We start from the raw sequence: 16742 nt of genomic DNA, 5'->3' as shown, positions 1-16742 counted from the left end.
CTAGTCCACTAGGGCAAATGGGGCACTGTCCCAGCCAGCCCCCACTTAAATGGGATGACTCTTGTTGTCCATGTGCTTCTTATTAGAACCATAGAGTTGGAAGGGACCGTGAGGGTCTTGTCCAGTCCTTCCCCCTGCAGTGTGGGTCTGCCCTTTTGGTTACGGCTTTGGCGTTGAGCGCGCTTCGATCCATGTGGAGTTCGCCCACCCCTTTCTTCACTTTGCTCTTTGGGGTTTGTCTTAGGCGTCATCGGCAACAACAAAGCCATAGGCAAATACATCACCACCATGATCTTTCTGTACTTCGCCTGCCTCCTGCCTTCCATCGCTTTTGGCTCCCTCAATGACGAAAACACGGACGGGGTCATCGGTGAGTCTTCCCTCCTTCCTGCCCCTTCCCTCGCTCGCCCCCCTGGAAGTTCCGGTTCTCACTGGGGACCCCGGAGGGAAGATCTAATCTGTGTGATCACAACCAAAGAAACCACTGCTGTCTAAACGAATGAAGCCCTTTCAAGGGCGATTTTTCTTCTCTCCCCAAGATAAGCTTAAAGGTAAAGGTAAAGGGATCCCTGACCATTAGGTCCAGTTGTGGCCGACTCTGGGATTGCGGCGCTCATCTCGCTTTACTGGCCAAGGGAGCCGGCATACAGTTTCCGGGTCATGTAGCCAGCATGACTAAGCCTCTTCTGGCGAACCAGAGCAGCGCATGGAAACGCCGTTTACCTTCCCGCCAGAGTGGTACCTATTTATCTACTTGCACTTTGACGTGGTTTTGAACTGCTAGGTTGGCAGGAGCAGAGACCGAGCAACGGGAGCTCACCCTGTCGTGGGGATTCGAACCGCCGACCTTCTGATCGGCAAGTCCTAGGCTCTGTGATTTAACCCACAGTGCCACCCACGTCCCAAGATAAGCTTACTGCGTAGATTAGACTAGTAGTTCACAGACACACACACTCGGCCTGGGTGATCAATTGGTATATCGCCCAGAACTGGTTTGAGAGCCAGTAGAGTGCATGGCACATTCACCCGGTGGTATGTCAGAAGTAAAGCCCATTGGCTTGCTCTAATGAAAAAGTACAAATGGAGCAAATTTGCAGGTTCACTATAGCTTTGCATAACACATGTTTCATTTCAGCGTTTATAGTCTGCTTTTTCCAGTTCACGGTGGCTTGCAGAAACTGAAAGCAATGCATGATAATAAAAAATTATTATTATTATTGGAAAATATCCAGCGCAATTGAAAAAGGGCGAAAAGTCAACAGTGCCTTAAAAGAGCTCACTGGAATAAAACTGCCTTGACTGCTTGTCTGAAAGGAAGCCGTGTTTATTAATGTTATTTATTCTGGCTTTGCTAATCAGAAGGAGGGGTATCAAAGACTTGCCCCCAACCCCTGGAAATTAGACCCAGACCCAGCCTTCCCGGTTCCTGAGATTTCCACACTCATTGTTTGCATGTGGTTCTTCACTGTCAAATGGACTGTGAGCTTTCTTGAAAGCAGAAAATCTGAAGTTGGTGCTTGGCACTGCATCCAGTTCTACTGTACTTTGTTAGGATACTTAGGATAAAAAAATAGGATAAAAATATATGCAGTGCAGGCACTGCAGCTGCAGTACGAAGGAGAAGACTGTTACAAGGAGGAAGAGAGACTTAACTGTTTTGCTGTCGCACCAAAAAAGATGCAGGCATCTACACAACTGTGTCCAGTGTGACAGTCCATGCTCCCACAGCTCCCCTCCTAGCTAATGCTTTGAGCATGTCTGTTGCACCAGTGTGCATAGTGCACTGTGCTCTTTGCACCATCAGTGGTGCCATCATTTAACGCAAGCTTGCTTCAACAGCCACCTGATTCTTGCTAATTCATCTTTCTCTCCCCCCCCCCCCAACTTTTCAGATGTCCAGAAAACCATCGTTGGCCAGTGCATTGGTGGTCTTCTCTATGCGCTGTTCTCAGGCCAGCCGCTTGTGGTGCTGTTGACGACGGCTCCTTTAGCGCTCTACATCAATGGTGAGTTTGTCGCGCCAGCTGCTTGTGTTGTGTCTGAAGGCAGCCCCATTTAGAGAATTTTTTTAATGTTTTATGTTTTAGCGTGTTATTTAATATTCTCATGGGAGCCGTCCAGAATGGCTGGGGAAACCCAGCCAGATGGGTGGGGTATAAATGATAAATTGTTGTTGTTGTTGTTGTATGTTTATAGAACATATAAACAAATCAAGCCCCATGTGGCACTACAGTTCTGCAGCGTGATTTAATAACATGCCTTCTTTGTGCAACTGCATGCGTTGTTCCATGCAATTGTTTATGTGCTGGTTACTTTAAAAGGTAAAGGGACCCCTGACCATTAGGTCCAGTTGTGACCGACTCTGGGGTTGCGCGCTCATCTCGCTCTGTAGGCCGAGGGAGCCGGCGTTTGTCCGCAGTCAGCTTCTGGGTCACGTGGCCAGCATGACTAAGCCGCTTCTGGCGAACCAGAGCAGCACACGGAAACACCATTTACCTTCCCGCCGGAGCGGTACCTGTTTATCTACTTGCACTTTGACGTGCTTTTGAACTGCTAGGTTGGCAGGAGCTGGTTACTTTAGGCGTAGAATATTACTTGTATATACTTATTATTATTGACTATATTTATATACTGCCCGTTTTCCAAGGATCACAGGGTGGTTTACAATATAAAAACACAAAAACCTAATTCTTGTACGTGGCTGGTTGTTGTATTTAGATAGCTGAGGCTACCATTGGTACACTTCTATCTTTGTGTGATGATGCTCTTTTCGTTTTCAGTGATCAAAGGGATCTGCACTGACTACAACTTGGAATTTCGCGCTTTCTACGCCTGGGTGGGACTCTGGAACAGTTTCTTCCTGATGCTGTATTCCCTTTTCAATTTCAGTCTTGTAATGAAACTCTTCAAAAGGTAACTCTACCACTTCGGTAGGCGGGAAATTGCCACCATAGGATCATAGACTTGGAAGGGACCCTGAGATCATCTAGTCCAGAGCTTTCCAAACTGTGTTTCACAACACTTCAGTGTGTAGGTGTGTCACACGAACGCTCCCTGTGCTCCTCACAGGGCTGGAAAGGTGTTCGTTTAACCTCCCGTTTGCTAGTAAAACTGAATTACTGTGTCATTAAAAGATGCATGTCTCAAAAGTGTGTCATCAACATAGTTTTTTTATATATATATATATATAAAATCCTTCCAGTGGCACCTTAGAGACCAACTAAGTTTGTTTTGGGTATGAGCTTTCGTGTGCATGCACACTTCTTCAGATACACTGAAAACAGAAGTCACCAGACCCTTATATATAGGGAGAGGGTGGGGTTTTTCTCAGAAGGGTGGTGGGAATGGGTGATTGGCTGATAGGTGTGGTAAACCTGTTGATGACTGTTAACGACTGCAATTGGTCTTATAGGAAAAAGCAAGGGGTGAGATGGCTAAAAATAGCTTTATCATGTATAATGAGATAAGAATCCAATGTCTCTATTCAGACCAGGTCTCTCCATGGTTTTAAGTTTGGTAATAAGTTGTAATTCAGCAACTTCTCTTTCCAGTCTATTTCTGAATTCTTCTGTAATAAGACAGCTACTTTGAGATCTTGTATAGAATGTCCTGGGAGATTGTTCTCCTACTGGTTTCTCTGTCTTGTGGTTCCTGATACCAGATTTATGTCCATTTATCCTTTGGCGTAGGGTTCTCACCCCTTGCTTTTTCCTTAAAATATATTTTAAAACGCTGGTGCAAATAAGACCACATGCAATGACCCACCTGGAATTTCTTCGCAGGTCGACGGAAGAAATCATTGCACTTTTTATCTCCATCACATTTGTCCTTGATGCCCTCAAGGGCATAACAAAAGGTAAGCCAGGCAGCAGGTGACTCTCATTGTTGTTGGTTGTGGAAGCCACAAAGAGTTGTGTTGTTGCAGCCTTCTGTTCTTTTGCTGTTGTTGTTTAGTTGTGTCCAACTCTTTGTGACCCCATGGACCAGAGCGCGCCAGGCACCCCTGTCTTTCACTGCCTCCCGCAGTTTGGACAAACTCATGCTGGTAGCTTCGAGAACACTGTCCCACCATCTCGTCCTCTGTCATCCCCCTCTCCTTGTGCCCTCTATCTTTCCCAACATCAGGGTCTTTTCCAGGGAGTCTTCTCTTCTCATGAGGTGGCCAAAGTATTGGAGCCCTCAGCTTCAAGATCTGTCCTTCCAGTGAGCACTCAGGGCTGATTTCCTTCAGAATGGAGAGGTTTGATCTTCTTGCAGTCCATGGGACTCCAGCACCATAATTCAAAAGCATTAATTCTTCGGCGATCAGCCTTCTTTATGGTCCAGCTCTCACTTCCATACATCACTACTGGGAAAACCGTAGCTTTCACTATACGGACCTTTGTTGGCAAGGTGGTGTCTCTGCTTTTTAAGATGCTGTCTAGGTTTGTCATCGCTTTTCTCCCAAGAAGCAGGTGTCTTTTAATTTCGTGACTGCTGTCCCCATCTGCAGTGATTCTGTTCTTCAGTCATGCAAAAAAGGCTTTGTAGAACGAGGTGTGGAAAGTGTTTGGAACTGAGGACCTTCATTCGTGCCTTGTTTTTGTGCCGTGATTCCAAAGGGTAGAATCGGCACAGATCATACCGCAGATCTGCTGGACGCTTGGACTCCTAACCTTAAAAAGCAAGTTCGATTTGGAGGCCTCTCATAGCGGTTGCTGGTTGAGAGGCTGAGGCCCAGAACATTTCGGGTGCGCCGGTCCGGCAAAAAGCTGCCTGTGGACACATTCATTCCATAAATTTAAAGCTCTGTGACACCACTTTAAACAGTGGTGGTTTCCCCCAAAGAATCCTGGGAGATGTAGTCTGTTAAGGGTGCTGGGAGTTGTTAGGAGACCCTCCTGTTTCACTCACGGAACTACAGTTCCCAGAGCTCCCTGTGAAGAGGGATTGATCATCAAATTTACAAAAACTATTATTACAAAACTCTAAAAAGAGTATATCTAAAATGCATAATTTATTATTAGAATGTGAGTTAAAGGATGAAGAAGTAAAATAAGTTATGACTAAATGGGCATGCGATATAGGTGACGCAATTCGGCTGGACCAATGGGAGAAATTATGGAAATGTGATATTAAATTTACAGCATGTTACACAATCAGAGAAAATTTGAAATTTGTATGTATGGTATTATTTTTGATTCAATGTTTGTAATTTCTGTTATAATTTTGCATTGGGGGGGGGGGGACAACCTACGACTCCCAGAATTCTTTGGGTGGAAACCATGACCGCTTAAAGTGGGGTGAAAGTGCTTCAAATGTAAGGCATGAATGTTCGCAATTTCCTCTGCCCACAAATGAGTGCAAGAAATGAGTTGTTTTCCTCTGCCTCTCTGGTCTGCAGATGTATGGAATAACCAGAATCTCTAGCCCTCATTAACCCCCCGCTTGTTTTTTTCGGAACTCGCTTGCTGGGGGCTCGGAGGGGGGAGGCCGTGTCCTTTTCCATCCCTGTGCATGACCCATTTCCTTCCAACGGGAAGATCAGTTGAATATCTCTCTTAATTTCTAAAGCTCCGCTGGTCCAGCGGCTCTGCAGGAAAGGGGCGTGGGAGGTTTCCCTCTCCCTCTCTTTTTAAAATCTCATCACATTCAAGCCCCACATTCTTCTCACCAGCTTAATGACACTTTGTTTTCCAAAGTTGTGGCTCAGCCACCAAAGCTGCACTCCTGTTTGATCTTGACTTCTGCACTTTGCAGGAAACAGCCAGGCAGCAGCTGAAGCAAACAACATCAGAGGGACCTTAAATAACTCCCTGAAGCCGCGACAGCCCTGCTTTAGTCAGGAGACGCCTTTTGTGTTATTTAAAGGGCAATCTGTTAATCAATTTTCGTGCAGAGAGGGATCCCTTCAGCTGCCCTCCTGGGCCGCATCAGCCGAAAGTTGCTAAGTAAGCGGCAGTTGAATATTAAATACTAAATTCCTAATTACGCGGCAGGCTTGGGGAGATAACCTGCCAGTCAGTTATCACAAACTGAGAAACAGGAGCAGGAGACAGAGCCAGTGGCGTAGCGTGGGGGTGCAGGGGGGGGCGGCCGCACTGGGCGCAACACCTGGGGGTTAGGGTTAGGGGGCGCAAATCCACAGGTTAGGGGGTGCAAATCCACGGGTTAGGGGGTGCAAATTACTTGCTTTGCCCCGGGTGCTGACAACCCACGCTATGCCACTGGACAGAGCATGTGCTTAGGATAGTTGGGAGGGACCACAAGGGTCATATACCCTATAATTCAGAATTTTTTCAACCCACACGGGGCTCAAACCCACAACCTGGAGATTAAGAGTCTCAGTCCCTACCGACTGAGCTATCCCCCATGCTTGTAGTGCCAGAGATCAGCAGTGGGGGATGTTTTTCAGCCTGAGGGCCACCTTCCTTGTAAGCAACCTTTGAGGGGCCACATGGCAGTGGGTGGGGCCAGGAACAGAAGTGGGTGTGGTTAATGGGCGTGACTCTTACTCTTGCCCAGATAGGAATGTGGCCTTTAGCTTGGACGACCGCGTTCCCCAGCCCAGCAGAACAAAGTTGGGAAAAAGTTCTGCTGGTGTCAATGGAAGCTCCAACAAGCAAGGTTAGGGACGGAGATGCAAATCTTGGAAGAAAAGGTTGCAAAAAGGGCCGGGGGCTGTGGCCTTGGGTTCCCTCGAGTATTCCAGCAGGCAGCCACAAGTTCCCCACTTTATTATTATCATTTTTTATTATGTTTTTATTAAATTTCTATGCCACCCTTCACCCAATGATCACAGGCTGGTTTACAGTATAAAAACACAAAAACCATACCATGATAACAAACAAAAACCTTCCCCACCACAGAATTTAAAATGCCACAGATTGGCTAATTAGCCAAAAACCTGGGAGAAGAGGAATGTTTTTGCCTGGCGCTTAAAGTAAATAATTTATTATATTTTTCTGCTGCTTTTCAGTGAAATGAATTGCAAAGCACCTTATGAACAATAAAATACAGTAACATGATGAACATCATAGAACAGGGGTCAGCAACCTTTTTCAGCCGTGGGCTGGTCCACTGTCCCTCAGACCATGTGGTGGGCCGGACTATATTTTTTTTGGGGGGGGGGGGATGAACAAATTCCTATGCCCCACAAATAACCCAGAGAGGCATTTTAAATAAAAGGACACATTCTACTCATGTAAAAACACCAGGCAGGCCCCACAAATAACCCAGAAATGCATTTTAAATAAAAGGACACATTCTACTCATGTAAAAACACGCTGATTCCCGGACTGTCCGTGGGCCGGATTGAGAAGGCCCACGGGCCTTAGGTTGTCTACCCCCGTCATAGAACATCACAAATGCAACACAAATCATATAGAAAAATTAGGGAGTCACCATTTCATGTGCACAGACAAAGGAGCAGAGACTCTAGGAGTTATCGGCAAAAGTTGGCTTTGTTCATCCGAAGAATAGGAACGTGACGTAAAGATCAGCCATTTTCTACAGACGTATATATCCCGTGGCATTTCAAAGTTGCACACATCAGATCTTAGGTTATTTATTAAAATGACGTACATGAGCTTCTAAGGAACAACCATTGAACTGGGGAACAATGGTTAGCAAACACCTGTGATTGCATGAAACCACATCTACACTCTTGTCCGCTGCTCAGCATCTTTACCTGTTAACTTCATGATGTCTTAAAAGGGTCTGCAGCTCTTTTAACTCGCTGAAAGGCTGGGCTTGGAGGCATCGTCCTGTTTTGTATACCCTTTCAACCAGTGCATGACCTATGTCAGCCTGTTCCCTTCACGACTCTGCCTTCTTTCTGCAAGAACAATTTGTCTCTGGCAGGCAGAAAAATCCTCTCCACCTGATGGAACCCCAGACTTTACATAAACAGTGATTCTAACCAGCACCATATTTTGTGTGGTTTTATGTGTGAGAGAGATGGAGCGTCTTAAAGATCTCTGAGTGAGCAAGACTAGACACTTCTGGATTTAGGTCAGGCTCCCAATACAAAGCCTTTGAAATATGAGACGAATATCATATTTCACAGACTGGGAGAGTCTGTGGCAGGAAGAATCATGTCAGGGAACTGACATCAGAGCGAGAGGCGGAGGCAGGGCTCCAGAGCGATGCCGGAGAGGGGACCAGCAGGGGGAAAGGAATTCAGCGCAACACCAGTAGAGAAGGGAGGGAGATGGAGGATTTGGAGACTGGTCTCCAAGACCCTGCATCCGAGACTAGTGGAGAGAGCGCTGGCACACCCCTGCCTTCCCCTTACTTGCGCAGACGAGTTCCGCGCAGGGAAAGTAGGAGGAGACTTGGCGTCAAGCAGCTCTTATGCTGGAAAAGGTTCAAGAAACGCCCACTGACAGATTCTGCAAGCGACTGACCGGCCACGGAGTGTGGGCTGTCAGCCAAGGCATGGTGAACCAGGCAATCAGACACAACTAGCAGGCAACTTACGCACAAGTAACCCCTTACAACCATTACAAATCAGAATCAGAAACTGAAGTGGAGGAGGACGGAGACCAAGAGGCAGAGATGAGTCTAGCTGGTGAAGAGTCATGGCTATTTCCTACTCCTGCTGCGATAAGCTCCCCTTGTCTCCCAGGACCAGTAGAGGCATGAAGAGGGCAGAGGAGAAATTAGGGTCATGCAGGCACAGTCTCAGATTGCTTGGGGGGAAACCCTGGAGAGGAGGGGACTTAGGCAGCTGTGGGGAGGTTGGGAACTTCGTCTGAGCAACTGCTTCATGGGGGAAAGACCTGCCGGCGTTGAGTCGCTCTGCTCATTAGGCATGACACCCCTCTGCAGATCCTGCTTTCTGCTAATAAAGACTTAGCTCAGTTTGTTTGGGTGATTCACTGCTGGCTCACTCCTGACAAAGAGCCTAGCATGTAGTTCGACCAAAGATGTCTTCCTTTCCTTGGAAAGAGCAGAGAAGGTAATACAGTGGTACCTTGGTTTTCGGACGTCTCCGTTGCTGAATGATTCAGTTTTCGAACGCCAAAAACCCGGGAGAAAATGCTTCCATTTTTGAACACGCCTCAGAAGTTTAACGGCTTCCTCTGCGTGTATCTGTTGTTTTTCACAATTTTCTCTCTTGAATTAGCAAGCCTCGGTTTTCAAACATTTTGGAAGTCGAATGGTCTTCGGAACGGATTACGTTCGAAAACCAAGAAAGATTGTGTGATCCTCTGGAACAAGTTCTCCTCGCCCTTGTCCCTGTCCCAGCCCCACCTATGGGTGCCACAGGCCTGGCTTCTATTAAAATGCACTCATTTTTCTTCTCTCTCTCCCTCTCTGTTTTAGTTTTTACAAAGTACTACCATTTCCCGAGAGTGCACAGCACACCGATTGATAACACCACCTTCTTCTTGAACATGTCAGCTGAGCGCTCGGCGCTGGGGAACCAGACGGACGCCCCCCCTGCCGCTACGCCCTATGGGCGAGAGACGGCCGTTCTTAGTCTCATGCTGATGCTCGGAACCCTTTGGCTCGGTCACACGCTGTATCAGTTTAAGAAAAGGTACATCAAAGGTGATGGGGAGCCCGTGGCCCTCTGAGCATTGTAGAGCAGCAAAAATAAAAATAAAAATGGCATAGCAAATCCAGACATAGTACCAATACTTGGTGGGTTGCAAACATCTTAGAACCCAGTACATTAGATTGAAGGGGAAGGCCTATGGCTCAATGCTAAAATGCTGCTTTGTATGTTGTCAACCGTCCTGAGATCTACAGAAGAAGGACAGTATACAAATTGAATACCTAAATATTCAGAAGTTCGCAAGTTCAATCCTGTTTCAGGTATTTTTAACTTGGCTTATGTGTTGTGTGTTGCTTAGTTAAACTGATTTTACTTCTCCCTTCGCTAGAAATATAGATGCAGACTTAGAAATAAAAGCAGTCTAAATTGGTTCATCCATCCTATGTCCATAAAGATTCCCGGGGGGGATGATGATGATTATTATTACTATTAGCAACACCATGCTCTAACCCACTAACTTATCCAGCTGGGTCTGCTCTGAGTAGGACCAGTGCTGTATAACCACCCGCCATCCTGCCATTTTAAGCCCCTGAAGTAGAAATGCTGTATTCCTTTGCCCTGACTTGAGTATTTTTTAATGTATATCCTTGCAGCCCTTATTTGCACGCCAGAGTCCGCGAAATCCTATCCGACTGTGCCTTGCCCATTTCTGTCCTAACCTTTTCCGCCGTGGGGTCTTATTTCTTCAAGGAAATAACAAGTAAGTCTTTGGTCTCCTCGGTTTGCTTAGCAGAGGGGAAGGCAGCCGGGAGGTTTATGGGATCACAAACATGTCTGAGGAAGGTATAGCTCAGAACTGTGACTCTCAAACCCCAGAGCTTCCCCTCCTGACCCCCCACAACCCAAATAATCACCTCCCAAGTTCACAGTCGGCGTTAATTCATGCAGCAAGCTAATCAGACGAGATGGTATCAGCAGGGTTTGTATTGTTCCTGCGAGTTATTCCAGTCTGTAATTTAATTTCAGCGTAATTAAAATGTCGCTTTTTTGCATTGTTTATTATTATTATTATTATTATTAAAGACCTGATCCTCCGTATGGTTCTGGCAAGGGAACAAAAGGCTCGCCTAATTGCCAAAGGCAGGAAGACTTGTCAGCAAACATACAGATGTTCTGGTGATGAGTTTGACCTGTGAGCTTTTCCCTCCGTCCGCCACTTAATATTTTTCCTAATTGAAATGTGCTGATGGCCTGGTACATCTGCTAGGACGATCAGATGCACAAGGAAACCTGAAAAATTATCCCAGGTCCCTCTTGGCCAAGCGGGTCACCTTTTCCACATCAGGAAGGCAGGAATCGCCTGCCCCAGTGATGACGCGCATGGGAAATGTGAGGAAATGAATGGAAGAGAATTAAGAAAGGTTCCTCTCCCCCCACGCACCCCCCCCCCCGGTGACCATCATTCCATCCATTCGGAACTGGAAAGTGGGCAGCATTCGGTTGCGTGCGCCATGACTTCCTTAATGACAATTGCTCCCTTGCCACCTGTCAGAAAGCAAACTAATGCGGGGTATTTTGTGGAAATCCCCGTTGCGCAGCTTGCAAAGCAACAGCTTCAGATGCACCTCAGCTGCTGAGATGGGAACTGGCCCAAGCGCTGGAGGGATGAAAGATTTAACTCTGGTGTTTTGCCTGAAGCCGTTGGCCATCTTCTGAGTGCAGCCGCTCTGGTTTCCAGGCGCGCAAACACACAAACGCCATCACACGCCCAGTAACAACAACATCTGCCAGCTGCTCTTCCTGCTGCGTATGGAGAACGGGGAAGACTGACCTTGCAATTTCTGGTCCACAGTCTTCTTCAACCTTGGGTCTCCATCAGCTGTTTGACTATGACGCCCATCATCCCTAGCTCTCTTAAACAAAGGGTTGGGGATGATGGGAGTTGTAGTCCAACAACATTTGCAGAACACCGAACTAGAGGATGTGCTTCTTCAAGCCTTGCTGGTCCAGGCCTGCTTTGGCTGTGTAGCTTAAAAGAAGGGGGGGCATGGATATTGTAAGTCCTGGTGGGGTTTAGGGGAGGGCAAGGAAGAATGCCAGAGTCAGTGCCACTACTAAGGAACTCCAGGGATCTTGAATAGATCTTGGCTAAGGGTCACAATTCCATAGGGAGAAGTCGTTTTCAGAGCAAAGTGCAGTATTCTGCAGCTATATGTCTACTGTAAAATGATAACGGGAACAGCTTCTATTGGGACCGGAGACCAAATTGCAGGTGTCCCATGCATTGCACCAAATGTGCATTTTGGGGTGGAATAATAATAATAATAATAATAATAATAATAATAATAATAATAATTATACCCCACTCATCTGGCTGGGTTTCCCCAGCCACTGTGGGCAGCTCCCAACAGGATATTAAAAACACAATTAAACATCAAACATTAAAAACTCCCCTAAACATGGCATGGCTGGTGGCCCAAATTTGTGCATGACAGGCAGGTCAAACCACGCTTGGGATTCCAGAATGGTTCATCCTAAAGGAGAAGGCTTGGACCACCCTCCTCCAGTGCATTGAAACTGAACTTGCAAGGCTGCATTTCACACTACAGAAGTCTGCAGCTAGTTCATTCCCGCCTACTCATCTAAAATCGCCTCCGTCCAACAGGGTTGCATGGACCCTTGGGTCAGATTCTTCCAAAATTAGCACTTTCCATCCCCAGCTATATCCAGGTGATCCATTGAATCCTTGCCCCTAGTTGCTCAGGAAGATCAAGGCAGTTTTGCAAGGTCCCGTCTGCCATCTTGTTTCGAAATAGTATCCATTGGTTGTGCTATTGTAAAAGTGTTCAAATGTACAGCAAACACACAACTTTCCAAACCAATGTGGTAGATCATCCTGATCTGTTTGCACAAATTTTGAACAGGTGGGTTGCCTCTTTTTATTACCCCAGGGGCGCACACTTCCATTGACAGACGGGTGACAACTAATTTGCAACTATTCCATTTATTGAACATTCGTTCTTCACGTTGCATATGGCATTGCCCAATACCATTGTTTATCCCACACTTCCCAGTGCATTTTCCTTTTTATCCCAGATTATTTTTATTAATTTTCCAAGTGATTACAAATCAAACCAAATCACTTTAATACAATTTCTTAAAATCAAGCTTCCCGCTCCTGTTGCAAACATATGTCGATCGTTTCCTCCCGTAGACGCATCATTTCTTATTTAATGTCCAATTGATCTTTCACTTGTTAGTCCATTCTTGCAGCTGGCCACATTTTTTCCTCCTTACGAAAAGCACCTCTGTTACATCTTATAAATATAAAATCCATTTCACATGCATAGCCTTTCACAGACATTGTTGTTTCAGACCTGGGAGAATTAATTACTAACTTCCATTGTTCAGTGCATTTTCCAATCTCTGTCCTTGCTGCAAAAAGCCCCCCCCCCTTCCTTTTTCTTTCTTTGGAAATGGGTTTCTTGCACAAGAGCAGCGAGTCCACTTTCTTTCCGCAGCCTAAGTTTGCCTGCAAAACCGTGGCAGTCAGGAAGCAGTTTTTGAAGAAGCCTTTACTGCCGGTTTGTGTCTTTCAGTGTCTAAGTTTAATTACAACCCGTCGGAGAGCTTGTTCGTGTTGGCCCCCCTCCTAGACCTCTCCATTGGCTCTGTTATGAGTGCGATGGGCCTGGGGTTCCTGCTCTCCATGCTTTTCTTCATCGAGCAAAATATAGTGGCATCACTCACAAACGCCCCGGAAAACAGGTATTTTTTTGTTTGTGTCTGTTTTGTTTTCACCTGTTCTGTTATAATTCTTCCACGTTTAAGGTGGCAGTGGGGTGGGGGTAGGGGCAGGGGGCATGCTGGGAGGCCTCACATCAAATTCTGCTTCCTTCACAATGAGGACTAGACACTAATGGAGCGTCTCCACCCCCATTGTTCTGCCCGGACACTGAGGTCCAGGCCAAGGGCCTTCTGGTGGTTCCCTTACTACAAGAAGCCAAGTTACAGGGAACCGGGCAGAGGGCCTTCTCGGTGGTGGCGCCCGCCCTGTGGAACACTCCCCCATCAGATGTCAAGGAAATAAACAACTATCCGACTTTTAGAAGACATCTGAAGGCAGCCCTGTTTTGGGAAGTTTTTAATGTTTGAATGTGTTTTTAATATACTATTGGAGGGACACGGGTAGCGCTGTGGGTTAAACCACAGAGCCTAGGACTTGCCAATCAGAAGGTCAGAGGTTCGAATCCCCGTGGCGGGGTGAGATCCCGTTGCTCAGTCCCTGCTCCAACCTAGCAGTTCGAAAGCACGTCAAAGTACAAGTAGAAAAATAGGTACCACTCTGGCGGGAAAGTAAACAGCATTTTCATGCGCTGCTCTGGTTAACCAGAAAGCGGCTTAGTCATGCTGGCCATATGACCCGGAAGCTGTACACTGCCTCCCTCGGCCAGTAAAGCGAGATGAGCGCCGCAACCCCAGAGTCGGCTACGACTGGACCTAATGGTCAGCGGTCCCTTTACCTTTTTACAGGCCCGGCAGAAGGAGGTTAAATCCTGCAGGGCCCTAGTCTCCTGGGACAGAGCATTCCACTAGGTTGGAGCCATCACTGAGAATTCCCTGGCCCAGGTAGAGGATAGTCTGAGTTCCTTAGGGCCCAGGACCTCTAAACTGTGGTTATTCATGGACCTGGAGTTCCTCTGCGGGGCACACCAGGAGAGGCGGTCCTGTAAATACACCTCTCCAGCCCCTACAGTCTGTTTGTGCCTGCGGATTCATCCTGCTCTGGTCCCCCAGATGCCAGGCAGCATTGACCAAAGGCTGTGAATATGAATTTAGAGACCGGTGTATCCAGAATCCCTTTCAGCCAGGGATAAAGACCAGCACAGAGTCTGGCTGACAGATCTATCAGGCCAGTGGCCCAACTGGCCCAGGATCTTGTGCTCACAGTAGCCAACTAGATGCTTCCCACCCTTCTCTTTGGTCTACAAGGCAGCGCAGCCCTCAAAGGGATCTGTGCCGCGGAGCTGCTCTCCCACGCTGCTGCTGCTGCTGCCGTCATCGTCGCTCCGTTCCCCCGGCGCTTGTGTCTCCCTCTGAGCCACCCGGCAGGCGGGTGAGCTGAAAGTAGGCCAAGAAATGGAACGTGCTCTTGCTTTTATCTAGCAGAGAGCCCTGATTTATGCACAGGCTCTGCAGCGCTTGAGAATTCCCTTTGATGTTTCTGAGCTAACTAGAACCAAGCAGAGCATCAGATGCTGGCTGGTGGGAGACGGCGTTATTTCTTCCTCTTCCTGTCCTACAGGAGCCTTTCTGAATTTCTTCTTTCTGTATCGGTTGAGAGAGAGAGAGAGAGAGATGGTGTCTATGAGCACCAAAATTCACCAGAACACAAGGCTCTCTCTTTTTAATAATAATAATACAGCCATACCTCTAATAATAATAATAAAAATAAAATAAAATAAAATTTATTTATACCCCACCCATCTGGCTGGGTTTCCCCAGCCACTCTGGGCGGCTTCCAACAGAATATTAAAATACAAAACCTATTAAACATTAAAAACTTTCCTGCACAGGGCAACCTTCAAGTGTCTTCTAAAAGTCTGGTAGTTTTTTATCTCTTTGACATCTGGTGGGAGGGCGTTCCAGAGGGCGGGCGCCACCACCGAGAAGGCCCTCTGCCTGGTTCCCTGTAACTTGGCTTCTCGCACGAAGGAACCGCCAGAAGGCCCATGGCGCTGGACCTCAGTGTCCGGGCAGAACGATGGCGGTTGGAGACGCTCCTTCCATTTTCCTAAAGGTAAATCGATGCAGCCTTCTGACTCAAACCCTGACAGTGTTTGTCTTGGCATCATAAGCAGCCAGGCAGTCCTTTCTGACTTGTGGTCTGGGCTTTATGTTAAAAGAGATGCTTGGGGCAATAGTATTAAATGCGAACAAGCTCAGAGGTCATTGTGGGCCCAATGCAGAAGAAGCCAAGAGCAAGTTTAGCTCAGTTGGTAGAGCGTGAGGCTCTTAATCTCAAGGTTGTGGGTTTGAGCCCCATATGGGGCGAAAGTTTCCTAAATTGCAAAGGGTTGGAGTAGACTGTTCCTCGCGATCCATTCCAACTCATTGATTCTATTCTTATTCATATTCTTATTATTAAATGTGTATACTGCCCTATACCCATAGATACCATGGTGGTTCACAACATAAAATTACAATATAGAACACAAAATACATAATAAAAATAAGAACAGAAACAAACCATTAATCATCACTTCCACAACTCATTTAAAAGGGCATTAGATGTCAATCAGCCAAAGGCCTGGTGAAAGAGGAACTTTCTTGCCTGTCGCAAAATAATGAAGGCGGCACCAGGCAAACCTCCCTGGGGAGAGCATTCCACAAACAGGGAGCCACTGCAGAGAAGGCCCTGTTCTTGTGTTGCCACCCTCCAGACCTCTAATGGAGGGGGCACACAAAGGAGGGCCTCAGAAGATGATCTCAGGGTCTGGGTAGGTTCACATGGAAAGAGGCGGTCCTTGACGTGTTGCGGTCCTGAGCCACTTAAGTCTGTATAGGTCAAAACCAGCACTTTGAATTGGGCCCGGAAACTAATAGGCAGCCAGTGCAGTTGAGCCAGGATCGGTGTAAGATGCTCAGACCATCTTGCCCCAGTGAGCAACCTGGCCATTATGATTTTCTGTGATTCTCTTAAGTCTCTTGTTTCCCAAGTGCATAATGCTCTGTGTGACCCAAGAGGCTTGCTGTGCTTTGGGGGGGGGGTCTGTTTTGACTCGGGTCTGCTTGCTGCCACCTCTCGGCTAGCATGCATTTACAACTGTACTAACAAGAATTTATTTCAGGTTAGTGAAGGGAACAGCCTATCACTGGGACCTCCTTCTTGTGGCTCTGATCAACATAGGGCTCTCCATCTTTGGGTTGCCGTGGATCCACGCTGCGTTCCCCCACTCGCCGATGCACGTCCGAGCCCTGGCCTACGTGGAGGAGAGGGTGGAGAACGGGCACATCTACGAGACGTAAGTCGGGGTCAACGTTTGTTTGTTTCTTTGTTTGGAGGCCAGGGCAATCGACAGCGTGTGAAATATAAGATAATGAATTATAAAAAGGTAAAGTTAAAGGGACCCCTGACCATTAGGTCCAGTCGTGGCCAACTCTGGGGTTGCGGCACTCATCTCACTTTACTGGCCGAGGGAGCCGGCATACAGCTTCCGGGTCATGTGGCCAGCATGACTAAGCCGCTTCTGGCGAA

The 16742-nt window shown here is 47.1% G+C and overlaps 1 protein-coding gene across 7 annotated transcripts in view; it reads left to right on the top strand.

The window, feature by feature from the left end:
- The window catches only part of SLC4A11 (solute carrier family 4 member 11), a 236541-nt gene that overhangs the window by 197700 nt on the left and 22099 nt on the right, over window positions 1-16742 (top strand). For all 7 annotated transcript variants that reach the window (XM_083756430.1, XM_083756429.1, XM_083756433.1 and 4 more), the window contains exons 10-17: window positions 245-370; window positions 1893-2006; window positions 2781-2913; window positions 3783-3856; window positions 9310-9526; window positions 10138-10244; window positions 13084-13252; window positions 16336-16509. In XM_083756430.1, the coding sequence (XP_083612556.1) occupies window positions 245-370; window positions 1893-2006; window positions 2781-2913; window positions 3783-3856; window positions 9310-9526; window positions 10138-10244; window positions 13084-13252; window positions 16336-16509 (1114 nt within the window). The remainder of the gene's footprint in view (window positions 1-244; window positions 371-1892; window positions 2007-2780; window positions 2914-3782; window positions 3857-9309; window positions 9527-10137; window positions 10245-13083; window positions 13253-16335; window positions 16510-16742) is intronic.

Source organism: Podarcis gaigeae (assembly GCF_964106915.1).
Source record: "Podarcis gaigeae genome assembly, chromosome: 9".
NCBI classification, from domain to species: domain Eukaryota; kingdom Metazoa; phylum Chordata; class Lepidosauria; order Squamata; family Lacertidae; genus Podarcis; species Podarcis gaigeae.
This window is presented reverse-complemented; position numbering and strand designations above follow the sequence as displayed.